This window comes from Plenodomus lingam (genome assembly GCF_022343315.1).
Source record: "Plenodomus lingam strain CAN1 chromosome Unknown contig_11, whole genome shotgun sequence".
NCBI classification, from domain to species: domain Eukaryota; kingdom Fungi; phylum Ascomycota; class Dothideomycetes; order Pleosporales; family Leptosphaeriaceae; genus Plenodomus; species Plenodomus lingam.
This window is the reverse complement of record NW_027093929.1, coordinates 1,634,715-1,659,154: the sequence shown is the minus strand read 5'-3', so window position 1 is coordinate 1,659,154 and position 24,440 is coordinate 1,634,715. Positions and strand designations below refer to the sequence as shown.

The window sequence follows — 24,440 nt, the reverse complement described above, 5'->3', positions numbered from 1 at the left end:
TGAACCAGCAGGCGACTTGCACGAGAGCTACATCAGCAACATCTCTCTAACGCTGCATACAAGGACCTTCAATCCAGAGGGAAACAAACAAACACATCATAAATCATAACCCCCTTATTCCAGTTCGGCAGCCTGTCACAACCAGCAACACGACAGTAAACAGATCGTCACATGATCCACCAACGATGACGCTCTACCCAGCCGGTCCAAGCTTCTCTCGACCGTGATCCAAGCCATCACTCCACCTTGCCGCCCGCAATTGCCATAAAACACCACCTCTCCGTCTCCCAATTGCTCACCACCCCAAATCAAATCAACATCATGCTTCGCACACAAATCATCAAGAGCGCGCGCTCCTTCGCCGCTCCCCGCTACTTCTCGGCCTCTGCCTTGCGCATGGCCGAGGGTGCCACCGGCTCGGGTACCTCGAGGCCTACCGGAAGCGCTGGAGGGTAAATCGCAACTGATGAAAATCTAAAGTGGACAGGTGCTAATTCGAGAAATAGTGATGCTTTCACCAAGCGTGAGGCCGCTGCTGAGGAGCTCTACATCCGTCAGGAAGAGAAGGCCAAGTACGTCCATCGCGAACCCGTCTTCCCCATCGAATGCGCCGCCCATGAAAGCGTACCTACAATGCGAGGCAAATTGCTTGAAGAAAACATACAAGGAACATGGCTAACTTATTTTCCACAGGCTCAGGGCAATCAAGGAGAAGCTCAAGCAGCAAAAACAGCACATTGAGGATCTCGACAAGCACATGTAAGTTTGTTCCTCCGCTGCCCCACCTCGTAATTCCTTACTACCATATCCGGCACCACATCCCCCTCCCCTCTCACAAACACACCCCAAACACCCCTTCCACAGAACCCCCACTAACAACCCCCCCCCCCCCCTCCAGCGACGATGTCATCAACGAGGGCCGCTCCCAAGGCGAGCAAAAGTAAGCACCACACATCCCAGTGCGCTGCGACTTCTCTCCTCTGCCACAATCTAGTACCGCATGTACATGTAGTAGTTTGTCAAAAGGGGGAAAAACAGAAAAGTAGGGGGTTTTGGTGAAACAGACAAGACAGCTCTTAGCTGACCTCTGGGTGCCTCGTTCTATCTAGCCACATCTAAAAGAAGAAAAGAAAACCACGTCGTGATGAAAAAAAGAGACGATCGATGATGATGACCTCCTACTACTACTGTTTACCTACTCTGGAACTCCGAACACGGCGAAATATTTTCGACGAGTCGAGCTATCTATATTGTCAAGACGGAATGAAAATTGGAGAAAGAAGCATATATCGGGGGGGGTTTTTTCCTTTGGTGAGCACTTGATTTCGTTTCCAGATTGAACAAGAGTCACAGTGATGCAAAAGACTGGATTTCAGAGCGCACGCGCAGTCCCCGCTTTTCTCATGTTTTCTTCGCCATGCATTGCTTCTAAAAATTCGATTGTGATTTTGATTTCGACATGCCCATGTGCTTATCTCTGTAGTGTGTCGAGGTTCAAACAAGCCCCGTACGAGATTGTGATGATTATAATGATATAATGATATAATGATATAATGATATAATGATATAATGATATAATGATATAATGATATAATGATATAATGATATAATGATATAATGATATAATGATAGCATGAAAATCCGCTCTCATGACAAGAGTCCTGATGAGCCTACCTGTACCTAGATTTTGATAAAACCATGCAACGATCTGTCGTATCCTCTCTAGAGTCGCATATGGCCATTCCCATTTACCCTTTGGAACCAGGAAAAAGATAAGACCAGACAAAACGAGTCCAACCCATTGCCCTCGACCAAACGAAAAAACCCGGTATAAAGTATCTGAATGACCTTGTCCTAGGTATTTCCACCATGCCATCTCCCCCGGCCCATACTCATACGTATACCCATCCCATATCCATATTCATACCCCTACCAAAATGAAGAAAACCCCGTAAAACAACCCCCCCACTCATCTCAACTTCTTAGCATGAGCCACTAAACTCTCAATCACCTGCTCAAACGCATCCTTATCCCCCAATGCACTCTCCAGCCTCGCCTGCCAATAAGCAAACACCTCTTGCGCGCGGCGCTCGAGCTCGCCCAACCTCTTGACATGCGCCTGCAGCTCGTCGAGGGTGAAGTTGCGCAGCGCAGCCTCGCTCGTCGCACACAGCATGCTCGTGCTGCTGAGATCGAGTTCGGGGGGCGGGGGCGGACCTTTTCTCCTTCGGGATTCAGATTTGGACGAGTCGACTGAGGTGGACGAGGTGTTGTCGCCTTCCTTCTTGAGACGCGTGAGGCGGCCGTCGGACGAGGGGCGTGGGGAGCGGTCGCCGGGGATGTGGATGGAGGGGAGGATGAGTTTTTTTTGCTTCGAGGCTGGCAGGATTTCGTCCAGGTCGATGGGGACACCGAGGGAGACGAGGAAGAGGCGGCGGATGCGGGAGCGGACCCAGTCTGGGGGTTGGAGTGGGGGTGGGGCAACGAGTTGGGTCCAGAGGGAGTGGCTGCGTTCGCTGAGGAACATGGAGCGCGGGGGTTCGAGGTCGGTGGTGGATATGCCGGGGATGTCGTGCGAGGGGTAAATGGAGTCGATGTAGGGTTGAGCGGCTGTTGTGATGGAGTCGGGGGAGGTGAGGGCGGCGAAGTCAAGGACAGGCTGTTGCAAGAAAAGGGAGTTGGTCAGTTACATGTTTTGGTTTGTAGATGGTCACGGTAGCAAGAGCAGATCAAAAGGAGAGAAGCGTGGTATGCTGAGGCTAAGATTCTCATTACTTACAGGACCTGGTGAAGGGGCAGGTACCGGGGGTTGATGTGTTGGGGGATTATCAAATGTAGTCTCTGCCTCGTACTCGCCTTGCTGAAACCCATCGTCAAAGTCCCCAAAGTCATCGTCGTTCCCGCCCTCTTCGAACTCGTCAAAGTCTCCAAAGCCATCGTCGTCTTCGTCTGGCATATCTCCATCCGCTTCCTCGTCGTCTGGCTCAGGTACCGTGTCAGTCTCCTCGAGAGGATGGGAGGAGGATTCGGATGCGCCGTCAGTGGTGGAGTTCAAGGGAGACCTATCAAGCGAGGGAGTTGGCGATCCTTTTTCCGTCAATGGTACGCAGGAGGCACCAAGGAAATGCCCTACGTACCTGCAGTCTTGTTCTTGGGCGGCTGGGGGATCTTGACAATCACATCGGGCTCGGCGTCGGCGAGGCGTTGCTGGTGCGCAAGTGTACCGGGAACTTCGCCGTGGGCTGGCACGTCATCCACTCGTTCAACGACGGTCTTTGGAACAGGAGTGCCTCCCGGTGTCAGAGGCCGGTCACTTGCGCTCACTCTCGAAGCACTACGACTTCGCGAGCCCTCCGGTACGATCTCGACCTCGTCGGGTACAGCATCCTGGGTCCGCATCTTGTAGGCCTCTGTGCCAGGGACTTCGCCATGGGCGGGCTCATCATCGACCCGCTCGACACGCGTGATTGGAATAGGAGAAGTGGCTTCATTGCGGAGGGCTGCTCGTCCTTCGGAGGCGTCGGAGAAGTGCTCGTCACTTGAATCGGCTGCATGTGTTGATTAGATGGGAAGCATGGCATTGCTATCACACGCAGACTCACCAAGCTCCCTCGCACCAGGATCCTCGAGTTCGACACTCTTACGCGGGGGGGCCAGTTCATCAGGCATGTTGGGCCAACGCTTGCAAGGAAGTGTTGGGGGGGGGTTTTGGTTGGTGTGGTCTGGCTGGATATGAGGGCGGAAGAAGAGACTGCAGGTCTGAAGTTATGAGAGATCTGGCCTATTTTGGTTTGGAGAAAAAAAAAAGGGGGGGGTGTAAGAGAAGAGAAGAACAAAAGCAGACAATGTAATGTAATGTGGCAGTCTGCTGCGCCTCCAATGGGTGTCAGTTGTCGTCGTGGGGTTTCAAGCGGTGCGGTGATGGCCTAGCGGGGAAGGGAAGAAGCGTCCGAGATGGTCTGGAATCCCATTTGCCCACATGCAACCAGCAATCAACCCGGAGTTTGGGCGCCCGTTTGGCCGACGCTAGCATTTGCAGCTTGCTCAGGTTGCATGGGCCCCAAGTACTCCTACCCTTACCTCAACTTTGGCAGCTGTAACTCACACGCCGAAGCCAAGCCAAGCTCCGAGCAATTCGCCTGTCCTACACCTGCTATTTAGAGTACTTGCGCGATTGCTACAGTGCGTGCCTGTGGTGTTGCGACGCCCTATCCAGCATTCATTGCGCGTCCTGAGACAGAACGTGGACCTGCCACGCCAATTCACCTCTTCGAGACCGTAAACAATACCACCGCCATCATGAACTTCAGTTTCGGCGCCAACAGCAATAGCAACAACAACAACAACAACAACAACAACAGTAGCAGTACCCCAAACAAGCCGTTGTTTGGCGCTGCGACCGGCTCATCAGGCTCAGCAACCCCAAGCCTGTTTGGTACTGCAAATACAGCCGCCAGCTCTTCGAGTGTCTTTGGAGGAGGCGCATCAAGCACCCCCGCAAGCAAGCCAGCCGGTGGTCTCTTCGGTGGTGGGGCTATATCGGGCGCGTCTACGACTCCCAGCTTTGCTGGATTTGGGAGCCTGGGAAAGCCCAGCGAGGACGCGTCAAAGCCTGCTGGAGGTCTGTTTGGAGGCACATCATCCGCTACGAGCGGTGCAGCCACCTCCTCGGCGCCCTCTTTCAGCTTTGGAGCAACTTCTGGTATGTCTATTTGAAGCCTTCATTGGGAGCAACGTGTGCGAATCTGCGAATCTGCAAATACTCACGTAAATTGCTAGGCTCAACACCAACAGCAACACCTGCGCCAAACAAGACTTCGTTCCTTCCCTCAACCACTCCAGCTGGACCCCCTCCTGGCCCAAGTCTTTTCGGGGGTAACAACAATCAGGCGGGCGGAGCTGCTCAATCTGGTTCGTCTTTGTTTGGTCAACAGAACAACCAATCGGGAAGCACACAATCAGGTGCATTATTCGGACAGGCTCAGAAACCAGCGACCACATCCTCATCAGCTGCACCTAGCTTGTTCGGTAGCTCGGCCGCGAAACCTGCAGGAGCCTCTACTCCCGGATCTGGACTCTTCGGCAACACAGGCGCCTCCTCCGATGCGAATAAGCCTGCGACACCCACGTCTTCGGCGCCATCAAGTGGTCTCTTCGGCGGAGGTGCTCAGAATGCGACTGCGGGTACACAGGAAGGGCAAGCCGCTCCCAAGTCTGGTCTCTTTGGTAATCTGGGAAGCACAACGCCCTCGGCGACACCAGCCAAGCCCCTTGGGTTCAATCTTGGCTCGACACCTGCCTCGACAGGCTCTACGCCATCATTAGGTGGAAACACGACAGCTCCAGCATCATCCGCGCCCGCTAGCGGTGGTCTTTTCGCGGGTGCTGGCTCCAACACGCCGGCGTCAGCGGGAGGAAGCAGCAACTTCAATTGGGGTAAGCCCCCTGCGTCTACGGCTGCCGATACAACGGCGACCAGCAGCGCGACTACTACTGCTACCAGCGGGCCTACGACCACAACAGCTGGCTCTACAGCTTTTCCGGGTCTGGGCGGCGGAAGCTCTGCACCCCCAGCGTCTAGCTCAGGCGCAACCTCAGGCGCAACCCCAAGTCTTTTCGGCGCCAAACCAGCAACAACCGGAACGCAGCCTGCAAATTCCACATCAACCTCTCAACCTGCATCTGGCCTTGGAGCCACCACAGCAACATCAGGGGCGAATGCGGCCAACATGGCTAGCTCGACCGCCGGTCCAGCACCATCTGCTCAGTCACGGCTGAAGAACAAGTCCATGGACGAGATCATTACACGATGGGCAGCTGATCTTTCCAAGTACCAAAAGGAGTTTCAGCAACAGGCCGAGACAGTCGCATCTTGGGATCGCGCTCTGGTCGAGAACTCCGACAAAGTTCGCCAGCTGTATTCCAAGACTTTCCAGGCTGAACGCGACGCTGCAGAAGTGGAAAGGCAACTGACGATGATGGAGGAAAACCAGCAAGAATTGGACTCTTATCTTGACCGATATGAGAAGGAGATTGACAATCTGATGAAGATGCACGGAGTCAGCGGGAAGAACGAGGGTCTACGTGGTCCTGATCAAGAGCGTGAACGAACGTAAGTCTCGCGGAAACAGTATCCTTGCAAAGAAGTACTAACAGCACTTCCAGCTACAAACTCGCCGAGAAACTCCAAGACAGGCTCAACGAGCTGAACAAGGATCTCACCGAGATGATTGAGGAAATCAACACTACATCCCAGACACTAAGCAAGACTGGCAAGCCCGATGATCCGGTATGTTCATCACTACCAACCATTCTACCTCTTCATAGCACTCCGCTACATTTTTAGATTATTTACTGACTCATGCAAACAGTTGACAAAAGTCGTCCGCGTCCTCAACACCCAGCTCGCACAGCTCCAACTCATCGACTCGGGCGCCTCGCAGCTCCAAGATAAGATCAACAAGGCGCAAAAGGAGTCGCAGCGTGTGGGCGCAAACGGCTGGAATGGACTGGGCTCGGATCCTACAGAAGACTTTTATAGGAGCTTCAGGGGTGGTAGGACGGAGAGGTTTGGTGGCGTTTCGTAGATGGGAGGGTGCGTAATGAGGGGTTGGAGGGGATTGGGGACTTTTGCAGGGGTATCGCTATCCAGAGCTCTTTGATGATAAATGAGGGGCTGGATTGCGGGTTTGTATAGTATGCTTTGTGTGTTGCATTAGGAGTTGATTTTGTGAGACGATTTACAACGTCTTGAGGCAGTTTTGAGTGCTATGGACACTGTCAAGATATCAAAGATGATGAAAAGCTTTGAAATCGTTCTACTCGCTACGTTTCCCAGTCACAATACCGAATCCCATCCTCCAATATGCACCTAGGAAAATACAGTTTTTACGACGCTCGAGACCTCTCAAGCTCACTCAGTAGGCACATTGGAAGTCTCAGCCAGCACTGCTGCACTCATCCATCTATCCCTCGGCCTCAATCTCATAGGCATTCGACTTGTGCTTTGGCTCAAACTTGAAGTTTGGATGCGCAGGACCCAGAAACATTTCACTGCGGAATGAAGAGTTAGCAACCATATCATACAAATTGAGCTGCTTCAGCCATGAACAACAAGCGAGCCGCCACATACCTCAATTTGATCCAATCCTTGTAATGCTCACTCGCCAGCAGCGTCTCGAGCTCATTCCGGCCCTTGAAAATCGGCGGCCGATCTTGAATATGGGGTGGCAAATACTCCAGAATACCCACGGGCACGTAGCGATGGGCAAAGCTGAGCCACTCGAGCATGAAGCGGCGCGTGGTGCCGATGCCCTGTTCATCAGAGCCCCAAGTCTGCATGCCGTATTTTGCAAACTTTTCAATGTAGGCGAGGCGCTCAGTGGCCGACTTGTCGAGGTACTGGTTTGTGGTGATTTCCTCAAAGATCCAGGGTTTGATGAGGGCGCCGCGGCCAATCATGACGGAGTCGACGTGGGCCGAGTCGAGGGCGTTGTAGTAGTCTGTGTGGGAATAGCAGTCGCCGTTGCCGACGAAGTAGACGGTTCCACCGTTGGGTTGGTCGCGGGCATCGGGTTCGGCAAGGGTGTCGATTTGGGCGTCGCGTTCTTTCTTGAGCCGGGTAATGAGCGACGCACATTCAGCGATGTAGGACCAGTCTGCGCTGCGGGAGTAGCGTTGCTGTTTGCTCCGGCCGTGGAGCGTGATGGCTGCGATGCCGCAGGTGCCTTTGCCAGTCTCAATAGATTCGCGGCCGCCGAGGACGAGGCGCTTGATGAGCTTTTGGGCCGTGGGCTGGTTGTCTTTGGTGCCCATGCGGATCTTGACAGTGATAGGGACCTCTTTGGATACGTAGTTCATGCCACGTAGTATCTGTTCGAGTTTGGCTTCTTGGTCTAGGAGTGCAGAACCGGCACCTTTTTCGCACACCAGGTTGATGGGACATCCACAGTTGAGATCGATAGCGCGGAGTTTTGGACAGTGGTCAGTTAGAACTTCTACTGTCTTCGTGGCAAGCCAGGGTTTGTTCGCAGCGATTTGGGCACCAAACTTCATGTCGGTGCTGTTGTCATAGCCTTGGACAACTTTGTTCTTGGACTGGAATGCAGGAGGCGTGATTTCGGATTCGTGAGCTTTCATCAAGGCCCATTCGCCACGTTCGCCTTGTATGAGTGGCATGCCCATTGCCATTTCGCTCCAGGTCACTTGACATCCTAGATCGACACAGAGGCGGCGGTAGGGCATGTTTCCTTGGGTTGTGAGGGGGGCGAGAACCGGTGTTTCTGGTCCATAATAGATGCGCCGTTTTTCTGAGGGTCGGAATGGTGCTTCAACGTATTCTGCTCGGCGAGCTTCTAGCTCCTCCTTGAGAGCCTTAGAGTCGCCCATTGTGCTGTCGAAAACCTCACGCTCCAGGCCTTTGTTCTTCTCGATCCATTCAATGTATTGGTCAGAGCGTGGTGTGCTAATCTTCCGTCTTGACAGACCAAATTTGACATCCTTGGATACGATGTTGACAACGCCAACTTCCTCTTCAACATCCGCAACTTGAGCTTTGCGTTCAGCGTCTTCTTTCAACACAAGCTCTTTTCTTCCGTCCTCGGTAGTCCGCTCTTCCGAGTGACTGCCGACGAATCGGCACTTCCACCCCATATGGCAGAACCCTTTGACTTCGAATACTGGACATTGGCCATTCATGGTCGTGAGATCTTCCCGTCGGCCTTCCCTCAAGTACCTCCGAAGATCGTGTTCGAATTTGCACTTTTGGCCAAACGGACATTCCTTTGCGGAGAACTCATTGAAGAGAGCACGAGAACTGCAGAGCGGAGTCTTGTCGCGTGAGCTTCCAAAGTTTCGACTGGTGTTTTGGCCCCTTTGCTTCTTGTCTTTCTTGCCCTTGCCGTTACCCCCACCATCACGGGCATCTTTCCTGTAGCGATCGTCTGCGGCTTCAGCTGCATCGTCATCCACGACTTTCTCTTTTGTCGCAATTCTGTTATCACCTCGATGAATCAGAAATCTGGTGTTCTTAGCACGTGCAGCATCGCATTCGACTTGATGCAACCAACTCAGCCTTAATCGGGGCAACACCCTTTACACGCTTCACTGAAGTCTCATCATGCACTGGCGTGCTACTCCTCGCTCGCTTCTTCTCAGCATTTGCATCTACTTCACCACCATTGCCACTGTAAGCAGTGCCATGGGACTCTACTGGCGCACCATTGGGAACCGGCTCGTCCTTCACTACTCCCTCCATAGCCTCTGTCGTCATTGGCGAATAGTCCGCCGAAACAGGCTTCTAGATATGCGAAGTGGTCGTGGCTTCGCAGCTCGACCAAGAAAGGTTTGTTGGACAATTTGAGAATGTTAGTGGAGGGCCCAAGAGGGTTAGACTGACACTCGGCCCGTGCGCCTCTCCCAAAGCTGGGAGTGCTGTGACGTATTTTGTTCACAAGCTAGGCAGTTGCGGCTCCTACTTGACATCGCCTAACCTGTGCCTGCTTTCCCATCTCACCTTTCCACCACCTGTCTGTATCCTTCACCTCACCTCTTTGGCCTCCAGTCTGCCGACTTGGCCTTTCTCGACCACTCCTGCGACTTGAAAAGGCCTTGCTGTTACCGCTCAGCCCCGCCCCTCAAAACAGCACATACACATCGGCCTCCCTGCCCTGAAATTATCAGCACGTCGCCAAAATGACGCTCTACTACAGTCTGGTAAGAGAAACAACCTGGCCATGACGGGTGGACGGATGGAAGGCACGATGCGGGCAATGATCATGGCATTCGCCTGCGTTGGCTGCTCGTGTGCCTTTCACCACCACTACGGCTGGTATCGAACATGTGGCCCCTTTACTTACTCTTCTTGTCTGTTCAGGTCTTCTTGCTTCTGGTGACGGAGATGCTCATCTTCTGCGCCCTTATTGTCCCACTGCCGTTCACATGGCGCCGCAAGCTCTTCACCTTCATCTCGGAGAGCCCAATAATAGCCAAGCTACAATATGGCATGAAGGTAGGATACGGCCCCTGTTCGATAGATTGAACGTCATCTAAAATGGGCTAGATTACATTCATCTTCATCCTGATCCTGTTTGTTGACAGTGTCAACCGTGTCTACCGCGTTCAAATAGAGCTTTCTGGCTCGGATGAGCCAGGCGCCCGCGGAAGGTATGTCAACAACCTGCTTGCGCTACATGCGCGCGCTAACACATCGTGCAGTAACGCAGCCCTTGGTGGCATCGAACGCATGGAGGTCCAGGCCCGCAAATTCTACTCGCAGCGCAACATGTACCTTTGTGGATTCACGCTCTTCCTCTCCCTTATCCTGAACCGCACCTATGTCATGATCCTTGACACTCTCCGTCTGGAGGAAGAGCTCAAGGCTTACAAGGGCGACACCAACGCAAAGAAGGGTACTTCACTCAAGGATGTCGGCGGCGCTGGCGAGGTTGGCAAACTCAAGAACGAGCTCGCAGCCAAGGACCGTGACATGGAGATCCTGAAGAAGCAGGTCGATAACTTGCAGAAGGAGTACAACCGTATGGGTGACGAGGTGTCTGGCTCAGCCGCTGTTCCCCGCAAGGGTCAGTAGATTGGCAGACATGCTCAAGCGGACTCCACATTGCCACTTTCTGCACAGTAAGCGATGCTGACGTGTCGGATCACATAGCATCACTGCCGGTCTCAGCTTCAGAGACGCACAAGCCGGGGCCTGTTGGTAAACGATCATATCTTCGAACCATTGACGGAGGGGACAACACGCACACCTCGTCTACCTTTTTTTGGTGCAACGTTGCGTGTTGATGTGGAATACTGTAGAGGGAACTAAATTGTGTTCCGGGCGAAGGCATTTCACATTCGTAGCGACAAAATCGTGTATTATTCAAAAGCGTATTACTTATGTTGAGCCATCAGAAGTTGATAATCCACACCTCTTTTCAATTGATCGAAGCCTGTGCCTTTGAAAAGCACATGTTGGAAGCCTGCGGAGGTTTCGCGGCAATGGCAATCCTACCTCTCACCTTAACATAAAAGGGCCGCTCACAGCCGATGGACAAAGTGAATGATACAGCGAGCCCAAAAGGGGTGGGCATATTACGGAACGTCCGGCCCATGTACTGACTACCTACTGTGTACACAGGGCCCGCTCCGTGAGCATGCCGTCCCGAGGCAACGACTAGCGTCAGCACATGTCAGAGCTGAATGTTGGAGATTGGAATTGACTGGAATCGAAGCCATATCGCATGACAAGTAAATAGTTACCTCATTGGGGTCGCTGTTCTTGTGCACTTGCAAGCAACCAGACGAAGGATTCCACCCGTTGCGCGACAGAATAAGCCCACCATGACACCGCGGTTCCTGAACTACCCCACGCCAAGAGTTCATGAGACGCCTTTCGAAGCACCACCAGAGGGACAGAATCCTATTTTCAAGGGAAAGATATTGGACATTCTTTCATATGCGTATGCACTTATCATGTACCTCGTAGTCACTGGGCTCACTCAAGTAGGGTCGCTGCAATTCCCCTAGTTCCACATGCGCTCTGGAGCAACGCCGGCTTCAGCTCATTGCGAAAATGCCGCAAGCTCGATGGCATCGATCCACGATACGATCCCACTGTGATTCTGCTCCCGTATGACAACGATGAAGCTCCTGGGAGCTATACAGATGTTACAAGTTTCCGTACACTGCCCAATGCCTCGGATACACGCTTCTATACCATCCAGGACTTTCATGACGCATACGCGAGCGGTGCGACCACACCCACCGATGTAGTCGAAGCTCTTCTACCTCTCATCCTCAGAAATGGGGATCACAAGAAGAGGACGCTTGCGACTGCGTTTATGGAGAGCAAGGCAGAGCTTATAAGACAGGCTGCTGCGGAGTCGACGCAGAGGTGGAAGCAGGGTCAACCACTAGGCATACTTGATGGTGTACCTTTTGGTGTCAAGGATGATCTGGCAATCAAGGGTTACAAAAGATATATTGGCACGACGCACGACTACACTGATGGCGGAGATAAGGAGACAAGTTGGTGTGCGAAAAAGGTCGAGGAAGCAGGAGCTATACTCGTGGGGAAGCTGACTATGCATGAGCTTGGGATGGGTATGTCAAGACACCTGCAAGCTCTATAGAGCCATAGATTATCCAATTGGAACATCAGAACTAACAATGGCAGACACTACCAACAACAATCCCAATTGGGGCACTCCACTTAATCCATACAACAATTCATACTACACCGGAGGGTCATCAGGTGGTGCTGCCTCAGCCGTCGGGTATGGAATCATTCCTTTCGCCATCGGTTCAGACGGCGGTGGCTCTGTTCGTATCCCGAGTTGCTACTGTGGTCTTTATGGTCTCAAAACCTCCCATGCTCGTGTATCGGTCGCACCAATGCCTGATGCAGGCAAGTCGGTCACAGTTCGAGGCCCGTTGGCGAGTAACATGTCAGATCTCGAAATTTCATATCGCGTCATGGCCCAACCTGACCCAACACACTACCCTTCATCGGATTTCAGCCCACCAAAGAAGATCTCTGGACCAAGACCCAAAGTCATTGGAATTTACAAAGCATGGCTTGATCGTGCAGATCCGGCTGTCCAAGAGGCTTGCCAGTCAGCGTTACAGTACTTCAAGTCTGAACTAGGCTACGAGACTGTCGATATCACCATTCCCCTTCTACCCCAAGGGCAAATAGCTCATGCCATGACTATCCTGGCCGAGGGTGCAAGCGGCCATCGGAGTTCTATATACGATCTCACTAGCCCCAACAGGGTTCTCATGAGCGTCGCTAAGCAGACACCCGCTACAGACTTCCTCCTCGCTCAGCGGGTACGCAATATTCTTATGGAACATCTAGCGCACCTTTACCGCACCCATCCTGGCCTCGTCATCGTCACACCAACCACACCAAATGCAGGCTGGCCCATCGAAGATGGCGAGCTCAGTTATGGTGTGTCGAATGGCAACCAGCAGCTTCGCAACATGGAATATGCATGGCTGGCAAACTTCACGGGAATACCTTGCATCCAGTTCCCCGTGGGGTACGTAGATGGTGTCAAGGGTGCTGGTAAGGTCCCCATTGGCATGAGCGGCCACGGGGAATGGGGCAGCGAAGATGCTCTCATCGAATTTGGGTTCGATGGCGAAAAGTTCCTACAGGAAGGATATGCGGGAGGGAGGCTAAGACCTGAAGGCTGGGTCGATGTGCTGAACACCAAGTAGGTATCGTGGCCTTGACAATATCTACCACCTCATCACGCAGGCTAGTCGGGTCGTAAGAATGGTACGTTGCGGCAATAGGTCAACAAGAATGGTATATTTCAGTAATAGAATTAGCAATTATGGTACGTTGCATTGTGCAAGTCAAAATATGATGCTGAATCACGGTTCAGGATGAAAAAAGTGTGGCTATGAGCCACGATCGTGAAGCTAGTGAGGGTGTCTGGTGTTCCGGACTCGACCATTTCTCTGGGACACGAACAATATCTAGGCACGTCAGGTCTTTTTTTTTTTGGTCAAACATGCAGGCTGCAGGACTCTGGCGGCGCGAATTCGTTGGCTGATATCAAAAGTGTAGCCTAGAGTGTTGTTGAGGTCAGTGCTCACGAATGTCTAACCTTGGTCTCATTCATGCACGACTGGTAAAACTACAATATATTCATCTGCATAGTATTTCTGCACTAGCATAATATTCGAATTAGTTGCTCTCAGACCTGATAAAAGGGAGACCTTACCTGCTCTCCCTTGTTCTTACTATATTGCATACATACCATCACAGTATTATACAAGTACCCAATACTCTTTCAACACATACTACTACCACTACTACCATTACCAATACCACCCCAACTACCAATATGTCTTCAAACACCATGACCCGCGTCCCAGACAAGGCATCCCGCGTCAAGGCCCTCGTGGCCGCCACCAGCGTCGTCCACCCGGCCAACATCGCCAAAGGGGATGACTGCCCAATCTGCCTCGAGCCACTGGTCCCCAACAAGGGCCATGCTCAAGAGCAAGCGCAAGTCGCCTCTGGTACGCTCCCACCTCCACCACCCTTCCTCCACCATCCAACTAACAACCCCCCCGCGCCAGCAGACCCCGCCATCAAAACCAAGATCTGCGGGCACACCGCCCACGCCTCCTGTCTGCTCCGCTGGACAGAGGAGCACAGCAGCTGCGTGTACTGCAGGGAGGAGATGTTCCAGGAGACGCGCTGGGAGTGGTGCTATGTGGCGCCATATCAGGCCGGCAAGCGTGGCTTTTGTGTCAGTATGGAGGAGTGGAATGAGCGAATGAAGAGTTGCAAGAGTGAGGAGGAGGAGGAGTGGGTGAAGGGGTTTAAATCGACTTGGGTGGATGTGAGGAAGGTCCGGTATAGGTATTAGGGGTATTTGTTTTTAGGGTTTTTTGAATCTTTTTTTGTGTATAGGTTTGCTTTTGTAGGTTTGTTTGTGTAGGGCATTTTAGTTTAGTTTTTGTGGGCAATGAAATTTTTACAAATTTTTACTATAATCAATGTTGATATACTTGGCATAATTGTGATTATGCACCCTAGGGGTTCCTAGTGTGCTTTTGCTGACGTGTTCTCACTATATCATGCGGAGTTCTTATAAGTCCTCCTTACCAATCTCTTAGCTCAGCATATCTACCGTGATTATTATTGTATGTGACTAGCTCACCTATCAGCCATATACATCTACCATATCGTACCCTGGAGACCTCCACGCTACCGTATCGGCCTCCCATCAGTAATATCCCCATACTTGGGGTTCTCATAGTCCCCGAAGCATGCAAAGTCATAGTCAGCCAACTCAATCTGTTCCTGTTGCACCTTGATGAAAGTGTCCATTTCACACCATCCATCGTCCCTATCTCCACATTGTTCCAAGCTCCTGCCAAGTGGAATCGTGCGCTGATTGAGAATGAAGTGCACGTAATTCGTCGGCTTACCATCTAGGTAAATATTCTTCGACGTTCGGTCAGGATTGACGGGAGCGGGCGTCTTGATGATCTCGATGTCGAGACGGCCGGCGAAAGGCTGCAGGTGTGAGAGGATGAACTCACGGTCCCTCTTGATATGTGTCAAGGGGAGTACATCGTTGAACTGAGTCAATCCAAATGCAGTCAAGATGCCGAGGATGCCCGCATCATGGCTGAAATCGAGGTTGAGGTTTTGATCTACTGGGAAAGTGATCGTGTTGTTATCGAGCGTGACATTGATTTGCGCGGCTGGCTCAGTGATGACATGGTGTTGCATACGAGCAAGCACCTCTTGCACGTAGCCTGAGGGTTGTTAGTGACTTTGGTATCGAGATTATAGGATGTTATGTACCAATGCCAATGGCGCGACCAACGGGAGACGCGAAGCCTGTCCCGGCCTGAAATGCGATATCTAGAGCATACTCGTAACCTTCCCACTCTTCATATGTAAAGAGTCCACACCAGTGTGAGAAGCCCAGAGCAACGGTCTCGTAGGAGCATAGGGCTTGAGCGTTATCTAGGTCTCATTAGCACCACAGCTCGACATTCTCTTTTCTTGGAAAACTCACAAGTGTCACTGAGAGTCCAATCTAGATCACCAGAGATATTATCGGTGAAGCGCTTATGGGCATCGCGCAAGTATACACCTACCCATTTCATGAGGGCTAATTATCATCAGTCATGCGCTCAAAGGATGAAGAAAGTTGTCGTACCATCCCTGGCCATACCCCAGCTATTGTGATCGCAGTGCTTGTATCCAGCCAATGTGTTGTTGAAGCCCGGCCATTCAATACCTAGCTCAAGAGTTGCGTTCTGCGCCCAGCCTAGACCAAAGAAGCCAGCAAGGAAATACTCTGCAGACTCTGTCATGCGCCGCTGCGTAGTACTTCTCACAACAATCTTGCTGCCATTGTTTGGGTACAAATGGCCATACTGATAGTAATGCAGTGTTCCCGAAGTGAAGAGCTCTTGTTTGCCATTTGGCACCAAGATCTCAGCACCCAATAAAAATTTCCAGTCATTGAGGAAATCGAGGGGCCCATGACCAGTGAACTTCCCAGTCGCATTGCTGAGCTTCAAACCAAGAGTTCGCTCGGCAGCATCACCGCTGACTTCTGGGTAGCGACTGCCATGGCGGTGCACCATGTTCAGCCATGATACATTGGACCCAGGGGGGATAGCATATTCATCAACGCCGAAGCCTCTGGGATTGGGAAAATAAGGACTGAGATTTGCGAGACTTTGAAAGATGTTCTTGTTGTCTGGATTACCAGCAATAGGTATTTGAGTCTCCAGCGGCGTATTAGGTATGTATGATACTCCAGCGAACGGCGCTAGATTGGTTTGCGCTAGAAAGGGTGCACTGCCCGTCTGTGTTGGGCCTTGGAAATGTCCATCGTCGGTAACAAAGTAGTCTGGCAGATTAGAGGACTTGGTCGTGGCCGTGGCTGCATAGCATGTCAATCGAAACCATGGCACTGGAGTACGACCAGAGTCTTGATAGGCTGTATTGAAGTGAGACTCACGCTTTACCAAATTTTGTTCACCCTGTATTGGGATTTGGGCGCCGAGTGGTCCTTCGGCAGCTTGGTAAGTTTCCAGTATGGGGCTTTAGTGAGTCCAAGTGGACTCGCCTGAGCTTACACACCATGATTTCCAGGAATGAATGAGTTCAGCAGCTGCAGTGACAGTTCCAGGATGCCGTGCATGGTGGGGTAGCTGCTCGCTTAGGGGCTCAATCACTTGTCAGATGGGTGAAGAAGATGGATAGCAAGCACAATCTATTGAGGCATCACGCTTTGGATGAGTATTGTACCCGCACGACATGATGTCGCGTTGAAGCTCTGTTGAGTCTCACTGCTTGAGCTTGGGCCTCTCATGGAAGCGAATAAACGCTGACGATGACATCATAACCATTGCCCAGCCACATCAGCCTCGTTTCACCCTCCGCACTTCTTCCAGCCGGTGTCATCTACCGCGGGGGGCACAGCAACGTATGAGCAATGGAATTACCTACGTTTGACGAGCGGCTGGTCAGAGCCCGAATTCGTGTACCAGAGACGAACATGCCAAGACTTGGCTAGATGCAGCACAGCTAGGTAATGCTTTGTGCCTCTGGATCAAGTTTCCAGAGGTCGTACAGCCTCTGCACAATGAGGAAGTCTTTGCTCATATTGCCACTGCTTTTTGGACGGACTCGTTGAAAATCTTCGTTGAAAAAATTGAGTAGCGCTGACGGCACCCAAGAACAGACTCTGTCGCAGCAGCCGAAGGTATGTCTTGCAGACGATCGGACGCAGTGCGGTTGTCTGTACCATAGAGTACCATAGCAGTTAGCATGGCTCTCGGTCCCCGACAGTATTACTTTCCATCAAGATCGCCGGGTTTATTTGCAAAGTGTTTTACCGCGCCTCCATCAAGGATTTGGGTGGTGATCCCGCATATATGTAAACCCCCCTTACCCTTAAGTCTCCATACCAGCGGAGAATAACCCCGGAACCCCACCTTTGGTACAGGACCAGCATTCATATTTGCATCCAGCGTGTATACTACGCATGACACTGTGGCATGCATCAGATACAATAGGGTGCGGTACGACAGATTAAAATCTCAGAACCACATGAGGCAAGATTCATACGCAACGTGATGGAGATATCGGGCCGAAGTCCAGAAGAACGACGAGTTGGGTAAGACCGGGCAACGAAATGATTCAGGTACCATCTGTTTTCCGCCCTCCTTCGGTCCTTCTGGCAGAGTGCCCCGCCCAGACATGTCTTTCAATTGTATTGGACGCGCAACGCTATTTGCCGAAGTTGGACGTGGTGAATATTCGGTGGCTTTAGATTGGTGGGAGTTGTCTGATTAACACAATGCAAATGGCTAAAGTATAACAGATGATATTCAGAGCCATACCTTCATCATCCAGAGATCATGGTCCGTGTTAAACTGACGACACGCGCCATCAATCTTGTTGGTCTGTCAAAGGGATTGCTTTGCAGAATGCAGTTAGCTCCGTCATCACGTGGCTCTCCAGACAGCATGACCTCCAGGGCTAACAGTAGGCCCGAAACATAAGATCAACATTTATACTCTCCATAGTAGACAGAGTGGGCATCTCGAGGTGTTTAAGCAGTGCAAGGGAGATGGCCATGTATGTACTGTACAGTTCAATAAAGCAGGTGCGATTGCGCGGATTATTGGTCTCCACCCGAGGTCAGGATATGTAATGAATTACGTGTGTGCCCGTACTATACCGACTAGAATGATGTGCTCGAGTCGAGGAGAATGATTCGTGGGTGTTTTGCTGCAATGCAAAGGCGGAATGCAACCGACAGGTCAAGAGACGGTGCTTGGTGATCTCAATCGAAGGTTCGGATTAGCTATTCTATTACCATTTTGATGCGGTTATCCACCTGAGCCAGAGTTCGTGGCTACTGCAAGCCCTAGCGGTGCAGAAGAAGATTGATCTTAACGTCTGAAGGAAAATTAGTCTCACAAAAGAACCTCTTCGGCTGAACAATGCGGTTACCATACCGTCGGATCGTCGCCAGACAGACTGGCGGTGACCGGTGTCTCTCACGCTTCCCCGTCAATTCTGATGGGACGACTTGGCGGATGCGGTTCGCTCCGACCAGTGAGCTTTTGTTGGTCTGAAACCAACCAATAGTGCAGATTGGCTCAGAAGCCACTCAAGAACGAACAGCTGCCAACGCTCGGCCCTGGCAAAGTTCAAATCCTTGACGATCGTCATGGTCATCAAACGGGAGACAATACACATTGGGTAACTTGCGACAAATTACTGGTCTGTACGTCCCGGAGACAGTACGGCCGGGGAAGAAAACCTCTCGAATCAGTGCGACAGTGCTCGCTACCCGCCAAATGAGCAACCTGAGTCAAAGGTCCAATCTATGGCGGGACGCTGAACGGTCAATCGGCGCTTTGGGTTACAGGATGATCATACAGAGGAAAAAACTTTACTCTAGCATTGGGCAGCAGCCTGTGGAACGAGCGTAGCAAGATGGTTGAACGTGCAGAGGGACACGATGGAAAGGTTTCGGCGGCGCTGTAAGAAAAACAATCTACAGTGCGAGACACGAGGCCGCTGGAAGCCGCTGGGCATGGGGCTTGGTGGGCGAGCGAGGAGCCGTGGGCTAAGGGCTTGACCGTTGCTCGAGGGAGTGCCAGCGGTAATCTGACGGTGCCCAGGAGTGCGCACATGGTTACAAGCCAACACGCCAACGCCGCAGGGTCCAGTTGTGTGTGGCGATCCTGCATTTTTGGGGGCTCATGGTTTGACGAAACAGAGCATGGGCGAGGATTGATCAGCGTTCGGAACTGACGTGATGACGGCACAGATGGGCGCGTGGACACTTTCGCAATCATCATCGCAGTAGAATAGACCGAAGACTGCATGCGGCGAAGACAGCGTGGTGTGCTGCGACTTGAGGCAGAGCGGAGCAGGTGGGTGAATCCATCTCGTCCATACGGCCATGCCAACACACACACGCTTTCTCTCTCTCTCTCTCTTTTTCCGACAATCATCAAAGGTGTACCGGTCGTGGGCGCTGCTAAGTATATCGACGACCACCAAACTGGGCGTGTGGGCGGCCAGGTGGGCGTGAAGGTGTGGACGGGCGTGGTTCGGAAGTCGGCATGACATGGCGCCAAGACTCGACGTCATGCTTCTCTTTGAAGTCTCAGATGTGGCGATCTGTGGAGCAATCTTTCACTGTTGCCCAACACAGGCATCCTGGAAAAAGCCGCCCACGGCCGCCCTCAGCGAAGCACGATACCATAGTAGCACAGTAGTAGTGTGCACACGGATTACTAGAGTGTCTAGCAGGCAGTCATTTTTTTCTTCCTTTCTTCCCATTGCCGCCACCGCCCTCCCACATAAACCATCCTTTCCCCTTTTCGCTCCCCAGGTGGACTCGTGTACCCGTCAGTGCCATCACGTGGTGGAAATCACATCGACCAAAGTGTCGACGTTGCAGTACATCCATACCTAGGTAGGTAGGGTACCTCCAGATCCAGCAGATACTGTATGTATGTGCTGTACTTGTTCCAGAGTGTAGCCCAGTAACAGCCTCACAGTAGCCAGTGCACACAGGACCTCCTCTTCTCCGCCCTTCTCCCTCCTGCCTGCATCGTCCTCCATCATCCTCAATCCGTTCAATAGCCGGCTCTTGTTCTCACGCACCCACGGCGATTTCGTCACTTTGGGATTAAGCAATTGCTGCAGCCGCCACGAGGATCCTGGCTGCTCCGCTCTCGTCGCATTCCTGCCTGGCGCATTCTTCCCTCTTCGGCGGCCCCAGCCAACTAAACGCAGGGGCCTCGGACCCTAGGGAATACATCCCTGCTTAGTGGCCCGCTTTGGTGTCTTCCACATCATTCATCGCTGCACTTAGCCTACCCACCCAACGGCAGACTCGCTTCCGCACACTAATCTGCAACCTCTCCCTCGCACCATTCTCGTGATCGCTCGCCATGTCAGAACAGCCTCAAGTTGTGATTACTGACCACGCCGACCGTCGACAGTCCTACACAGACGACATGTCCACAACCTCATCAATGTCCTCAGTCAGCGAACAGGACCAGGCTAAGAACGACCCCACATTGCAACCACGCCCGCGCCTGGGGAGCAGGAAATCAAGCGGTACCATCATAATACCGCGCGACAGTCCCAACATCGAGATGAAGGAGGAGGAAGAGGAATACGATGACGGTGATGCTCGAACCATGAGCCCACGACGAAGCAGCGAAGAGATTGAGAAGATGGGTCACGATGCGAGGCAAGCGCTGATAGAGTGAGTCAACTTTCTCTTGCACTTTCCGTCTGGCAACAGACGAGACAGCAAGCACATACATGACACTGCACACGACGCCAGCACCCGCACCCGCAACCGACTCTTTGAGAGTGCGACCATGCTAGGACCTTTTTCTCTCATACCGCTCTTCTCTCTTGACAGATCTGTCCGGTACAGTCCAACTGACCAGTCGCTAGACAAGCTAAGCAGCTGCAAGCTAGCCTCATGGAGATTGTCGACCGCGTAGAGGTAGTCAAAAATGAGCATGAGAAGCTTGAGGGTGGTAACAAGTTTCTACAATCGTACGTTTCGTCTTTCCCTGCTTCACGCCTTGCTCTACTAATGCGCAAAAGATACATTGGTGAGCTCATGAATACGAGCAAGCTCACCTCTGCTGGCGCGGCGAAGTCCAAGAACAAAGGCAAGGGGCGCATCATCAAGTAACAACCAGCGCTCCCACCAGCCATGGCACCGCGCTCAAGATATGCTCTGGAGGGGGGAGCAAATCGTGTCGGCATTCCACCGGATCCTTATCGCATCATTGAGGCTACACGCCTGACAAACGAACATTATCACGCCATCATGATCATCTACTGTCTCACTTATTGAGAGACAACTCCTATCCAACATCATAGCGTTTTACGAGCGTTGCATACCCGTACGGGATTTGGGCTTCGGCGTTCACCCTTTCACTTCGATTCTTCCTTCGATTCAGCACGAGTCTGTGTTATCATTCAATATACACTACCCTTCCGCCTCGACAATGCCTTTTGGGCCGGTCTCATCTTTATTTTCAATCGTCGTCGGCTCCCTGCTACTTATACCACGGCACTTTTCTGCTAATCGATATTACCCCATGGTCCATGGTCCACGGTGTAACGGAGTTTTTGGAGTTTTCCCATCCTTCTACGGCACTACTGGAATGGTTCGCCTGTACGTCCCTTGTCGCGTCGCGAGTTTAGAAGTCGAATATTTGGTACTCTGAGGGGCTTGTTAGCTCGTAGAGAGCTAGCCAAGCTGTTCTTGCTTTCCGCTCATTCGCTGCATTCCAACTCGAATGTTGAATCAGTTGAATATCGGAGCTTTGTATAGAGCAAAATGTCATCCACGTTCACCGTTCACACATGGTCCATGAATACGAGAACCCATCATTCCCACTCTTCCCCTTCATCGATTTTCCAATAATCATTCATCAGAAAAAATTCTCTTGGCGCCGCCGATCAAACTACACTCTTGCTCACCCCTCCCAACAGACACTAAAAACCGACTTTATACTACATTTCAGCCTCACGCACTACCTCATCAGCCCATTCCAAAAAGCAACAGCCGCACTTTTACGCTTTAAACCGCGAAACAAGCAAAACCTCGCGCTTCCATCCACGCTTCCTCAACGATCCATACAAACCATCCCGTCCAGGTCGTTCCTTGTTCTCCTTTCATCCTTGATCCTCCGTCCGTCTAATTTTCCTTTTGCCGCGCTCTTCTGGATTGAAAAATAATAATATAAAAACAAAAGGAAAAGAATACTGATGGGTGCAGGCACCGCGATGCATGGGTTTGGCTTGATATCTCAAAACCCGCGATTAGCGCTGAGGGCCCGACTGTCGTAGGAGCTGACTGCTCATCCTCCCGCTGGCTATGCCCACGTTGAGGTCACCGAACTTTACCCTTCAGCTATCCATCAGACCGCTTAGGGTAGCTTGGAAAGGTATGGCCTCGACATCACCGATCATCTCAAGATCACTATTCGGTCACGTTGTTTCTCACAGGAAGACCAGCGGCTCCTGCGGAGTGCTTTCTGGTGAAGCGCTATGTGTCAGGGTCCATAGGCGTGATTTGAGTAGTCCATCACGACAGGGCAACGAAACCGCGATGAGCTGGCAAGGGGTACCTGCTGATGCCTTGCGAGATGATTTATCCTTTTATTTCTGATATACAGGTCCAGGCCGGTAATTTTACTGGTGTTTGATGGTAGATAAAGGGCTGTTAGAGCTGCACTCCAGTCTCAGATTCACGATCTAGTATCATCTTAATTCGCATCATGTATTCAGTTCAGTGCTCACGGATGAATTGGCGGCAGACAAACCGAATGCTATCAGCAACGCAGAGCTGGAAGATATGCAACATCATCTTTCTTGAGATTAAAGCAGAGACGAAAGGATAACTGATTTTTTTCCGTCCAGAAACACAGAGGACCCACAGTTACATTCTATTCAATCTACGCTATACATTATGTCAAAAGATGCAAGTAAAACTTAAATGAGCGGTGCGTATTGGCACCAGGTGTTGATACGACTCTTCGTTCATTGGTGGTTGCCAGATCATCCATAGCAACGTAAAGATGGAGAACGTACTGGTCTTTGATTGTACATATGATCTCATAGAACGACCACAGCTAGCTAAGCTGGCTAATTTTGGGAGCGCTTTCTTCAGAGGTGACTTCACACCGAGACGCATCGTTCAATACCTCGGCACAACCAAGTATCACATCCCAGAGACTGCTTCGAGGCATATTCCAGGCAAAGGAAGCATGTAGAGTTCTCGTGGCATCTCTCAACGTGCTAACGTCTACTTATTCGGTCTTCTGCTGCCCGAAGGCATCCTCGGCAGTCAGAGCTTCTTTGATACGGCTTGGCTTGGTCATGACGTCAATGTATCGATGAACAAAGATAGATCAGTCTCTATCAGCGAAAAGTTAAGGTTTGTAAGCAGTATAGTGTTGCGGGAAGAAGACTCGATGCTAAAGCTTACAACAGGATTTGCATTCCGATCGTCTCCCCATGCAAACCCTAATTTTCATAGATTCGGTAACACAGCAATAAAGCCTGCGTTTTGGAGAAAGTGCATAGCAGTATGAAAGTATAACAAAGGTCACAAGGTCCCTTACCCAAGGTACAAGTAAGTATTAGCCATGGTCTACTAGTACACCAGATGGCATAATTTATCTATCAACTTCTCGAGGCCTCAATACATCATTCCACAAAAAGCATGTCTCAATCTTCCTCAATGGCTAACTTGACCGTACGTATAACTGACCGACGATGAGATGGCATAGTGCATTGCAAGCACAAACTACGTTCAACACCAATAGCGTTAACGATCTTGTATTTACTATTCACCATCAGAGCATTAACTATCAACTTTCACAAGTTCAAGGTGGGTTTAGTGCGAAATCTTCCAGGGCATCTTGTTAACCATAGTAGACCTCGATTATCACCTCGTCTCCGTTGGCGGTCTAACGCAGTTCTATAGAACGACTTGCAACTGCTATCGCTATTGAAGAAGAGGCGGTTCTCAAGGCATGAAGTGCATGTTCTTCTTGCAATAGCGTACTAGCTGGACCACTGTACACAACCAAAGATCATCAAGTCGCTACACAAGCTAGCAGAACCTATCCATACCGATGACGTTGCGCAAATCGATTCTCCAAGAGTCACGGTGGCCGCGAAGCACATCACTTCGTTTGTCGAAGATTTAATTTTCCCGTCTAGAATCTTATGGCAAGTCTGGGAAACAGTGGGAACTGTACAAGATGAAGAATGTGTGAACTTTCTGTGCACTGGAAAAGGCTCTCATGCAACGAACCCCAAGTGAACGAAACATAAGATGTTCGCTAACAAAAGCTTGCGTAGAACTTAGAAGGCA

At 51.4% G+C, this 24,440-nt stretch overlaps 11 protein-coding genes across 11 annotated transcripts; 8 read left to right on the top strand and 3 right to left on the bottom strand.

Annotated features, from left to right (window-relative positions):
- Positions 1-201: 201 nt before the first annotated feature.
- IAQ61_000957 (uncharacterized protein) lies at positions 202-1,514 on the top strand (the record flags this gene model as incomplete). Its single annotated transcript, XM_066094896.1, has 5 exons — positions 202-452; positions 507-572; positions 694-759; positions 899-1,042; positions 1,110-1,514. Coding segments are annotated over 4 exons (429 nt in total), but the record flags the coding sequence as incomplete, so codon positions are not given.
- A 455-nt stretch (positions 1,515-1,969) lies between these two features.
- Positions 1,970-3,669, bottom strand: IAQ61_000956 (uncharacterized protein; the record flags this gene model as incomplete). Its single annotated transcript, XM_003841290.1, has 4 exons — positions 1,970-2,659; positions 2,780-3,087; positions 3,138-3,548; positions 3,603-3,669. The coding sequence occupies 4 exons, from the start codon at positions 3,667-3,669 to the stop codon at positions 1,970-1,972; spliced, it is 1,476 nt and encodes a 491-aa protein (XP_003841338.1).
- A 261-nt stretch (positions 3,670-3,930) lies between these two features.
- Positions 3,931-6,603, top strand: IAQ61_000955 (uncharacterized protein; the record flags this gene model as incomplete). The annotated part of the gene is made up of 5 exons (XM_066094895.1): positions 3,931-4,141; positions 4,184-4,702; positions 4,780-6,112; positions 6,166-6,289; positions 6,372-6,603. Coding segments are annotated over 5 exons (2,403 nt in total), but the record flags the coding sequence as incomplete, so codon positions are not given.
- A 362-nt stretch (positions 6,604-6,965) lies between these two features.
- Positions 6,966-9,271, bottom strand: DUS3 (tRNA-dihydrouridine synthase 3; the record flags this gene model as incomplete). Its single annotated transcript, XM_003841292.2, has 3 exons — positions 6,966-7,053; positions 7,133-9,019; positions 9,069-9,271. 3 exons carry the CDS (start codon positions 9,269-9,271, stop codon positions 6,966-6,968), a joined length of 2,178 nt encoding a protein of 725 aa, XP_003841340.1.
- Positions 9,272-9,693: 422 nt separating this feature from the next.
- IAQ61_000953 (uncharacterized protein) lies at positions 9,694-10,588 on the top strand (the record flags this gene model as incomplete). The annotated part of the gene is made up of 4 exons (XM_003841293.1): positions 9,694-9,714; positions 9,875-10,009; positions 10,061-10,164; positions 10,216-10,588. 4 exons carry the CDS (start codon positions 9,694-9,696, stop codon positions 10,586-10,588), a joined length of 633 nt encoding a protein of 210 aa, XP_003841341.1.
- Positions 10,589-11,340: 752 nt separating this feature from the next.
- IAQ61_000952 (uncharacterized protein) lies at positions 11,341-13,806 on the top strand (the record flags this gene model as incomplete). The annotated part of the gene is made up of 4 exons (XM_003841294.2): positions 11,341-11,459; positions 11,507-12,102; positions 12,176-13,346; positions 13,395-13,806. The coding sequence occupies 3 exons, from the start codon at positions 11,341-11,343 to the stop codon at positions 13,222-13,224; spliced, it is 1,764 nt and encodes a 587-aa protein (XP_003841342.1). The 3' UTR covers positions 13,225-13,346; positions 13,395-13,806.
- Positions 13,807-13,859: 53 nt separating this feature from the next.
- On the top strand, positions 13,860-14,390 carry IAQ61_000951 (uncharacterized protein; the record flags this gene model as incomplete). The annotated part of the gene is made up of 1 exon (XM_066094894.1): positions 13,860-14,390. One exon carries the CDS (start codon positions 13,860-13,862, stop codon positions 14,388-14,390), a length of 531 nt encoding a protein of 176 aa, XP_065955202.1.
- Positions 14,391-14,731: 341 nt separating this feature from the next.
- IAQ61_000950 (uncharacterized protein) lies at positions 14,732-16,694 on the bottom strand (the record flags this gene model as incomplete). Its single annotated transcript, XM_066094893.1, has 6 exons — positions 14,732-15,288; positions 15,338-15,502; positions 15,555-15,650; positions 15,699-16,433; positions 16,512-16,562; positions 16,634-16,694. The coding sequence occupies 6 exons, from the start codon at positions 16,692-16,694 to the stop codon at positions 14,732-14,734; spliced, it is 1,665 nt and encodes a 554-aa protein (XP_065955201.1).
- Positions 16,695-19,430: 2,736 nt separating this feature from the next.
- On the top strand, positions 19,431-21,239 carry IAQ61_000949 (uncharacterized protein; the record flags this gene model as incomplete). The annotated part of the gene is made up of 4 exons (XM_003841299.2): positions 19,431-20,027; positions 20,080-20,795; positions 20,993-21,097; positions 21,149-21,239. The coding sequence occupies exons 2-4, from the start codon at positions 20,476-20,478 to the stop codon at positions 21,237-21,239; spliced, it is 516 nt and encodes a 171-aa protein (XP_003841347.1). The 5' UTR covers positions 19,431-20,027; positions 20,080-20,475.
- A 1,897-nt stretch (positions 21,240-23,136) lies between these two features.
- On the top strand, positions 23,137-23,331 carry IAQ61_000948 (uncharacterized protein; the record flags this gene model as incomplete). Its single annotated transcript, XM_003841300.2, has 1 exon — positions 23,137-23,331. The coding sequence occupies one exon, from the start codon at positions 23,137-23,139 to the stop codon at positions 23,329-23,331; it is 195 nt and encodes a 64-aa protein (XP_003841348.2).
- A 452-nt stretch (positions 23,332-23,783) lies between these two features.
- IAQ61_000947 (uncharacterized protein) lies at positions 23,784-24,389 on the top strand (the record flags this gene model as incomplete). The annotated part of the gene is made up of 2 exons (XM_066094892.1): positions 23,784-23,816; positions 24,132-24,389. The coding sequence occupies 2 exons, from the start codon at positions 23,784-23,786 to the stop codon at positions 24,387-24,389; spliced, it is 291 nt and encodes a 96-aa protein (XP_065955200.1).
- Positions 24,390-24,440: the final 51 nt, after the last annotated feature.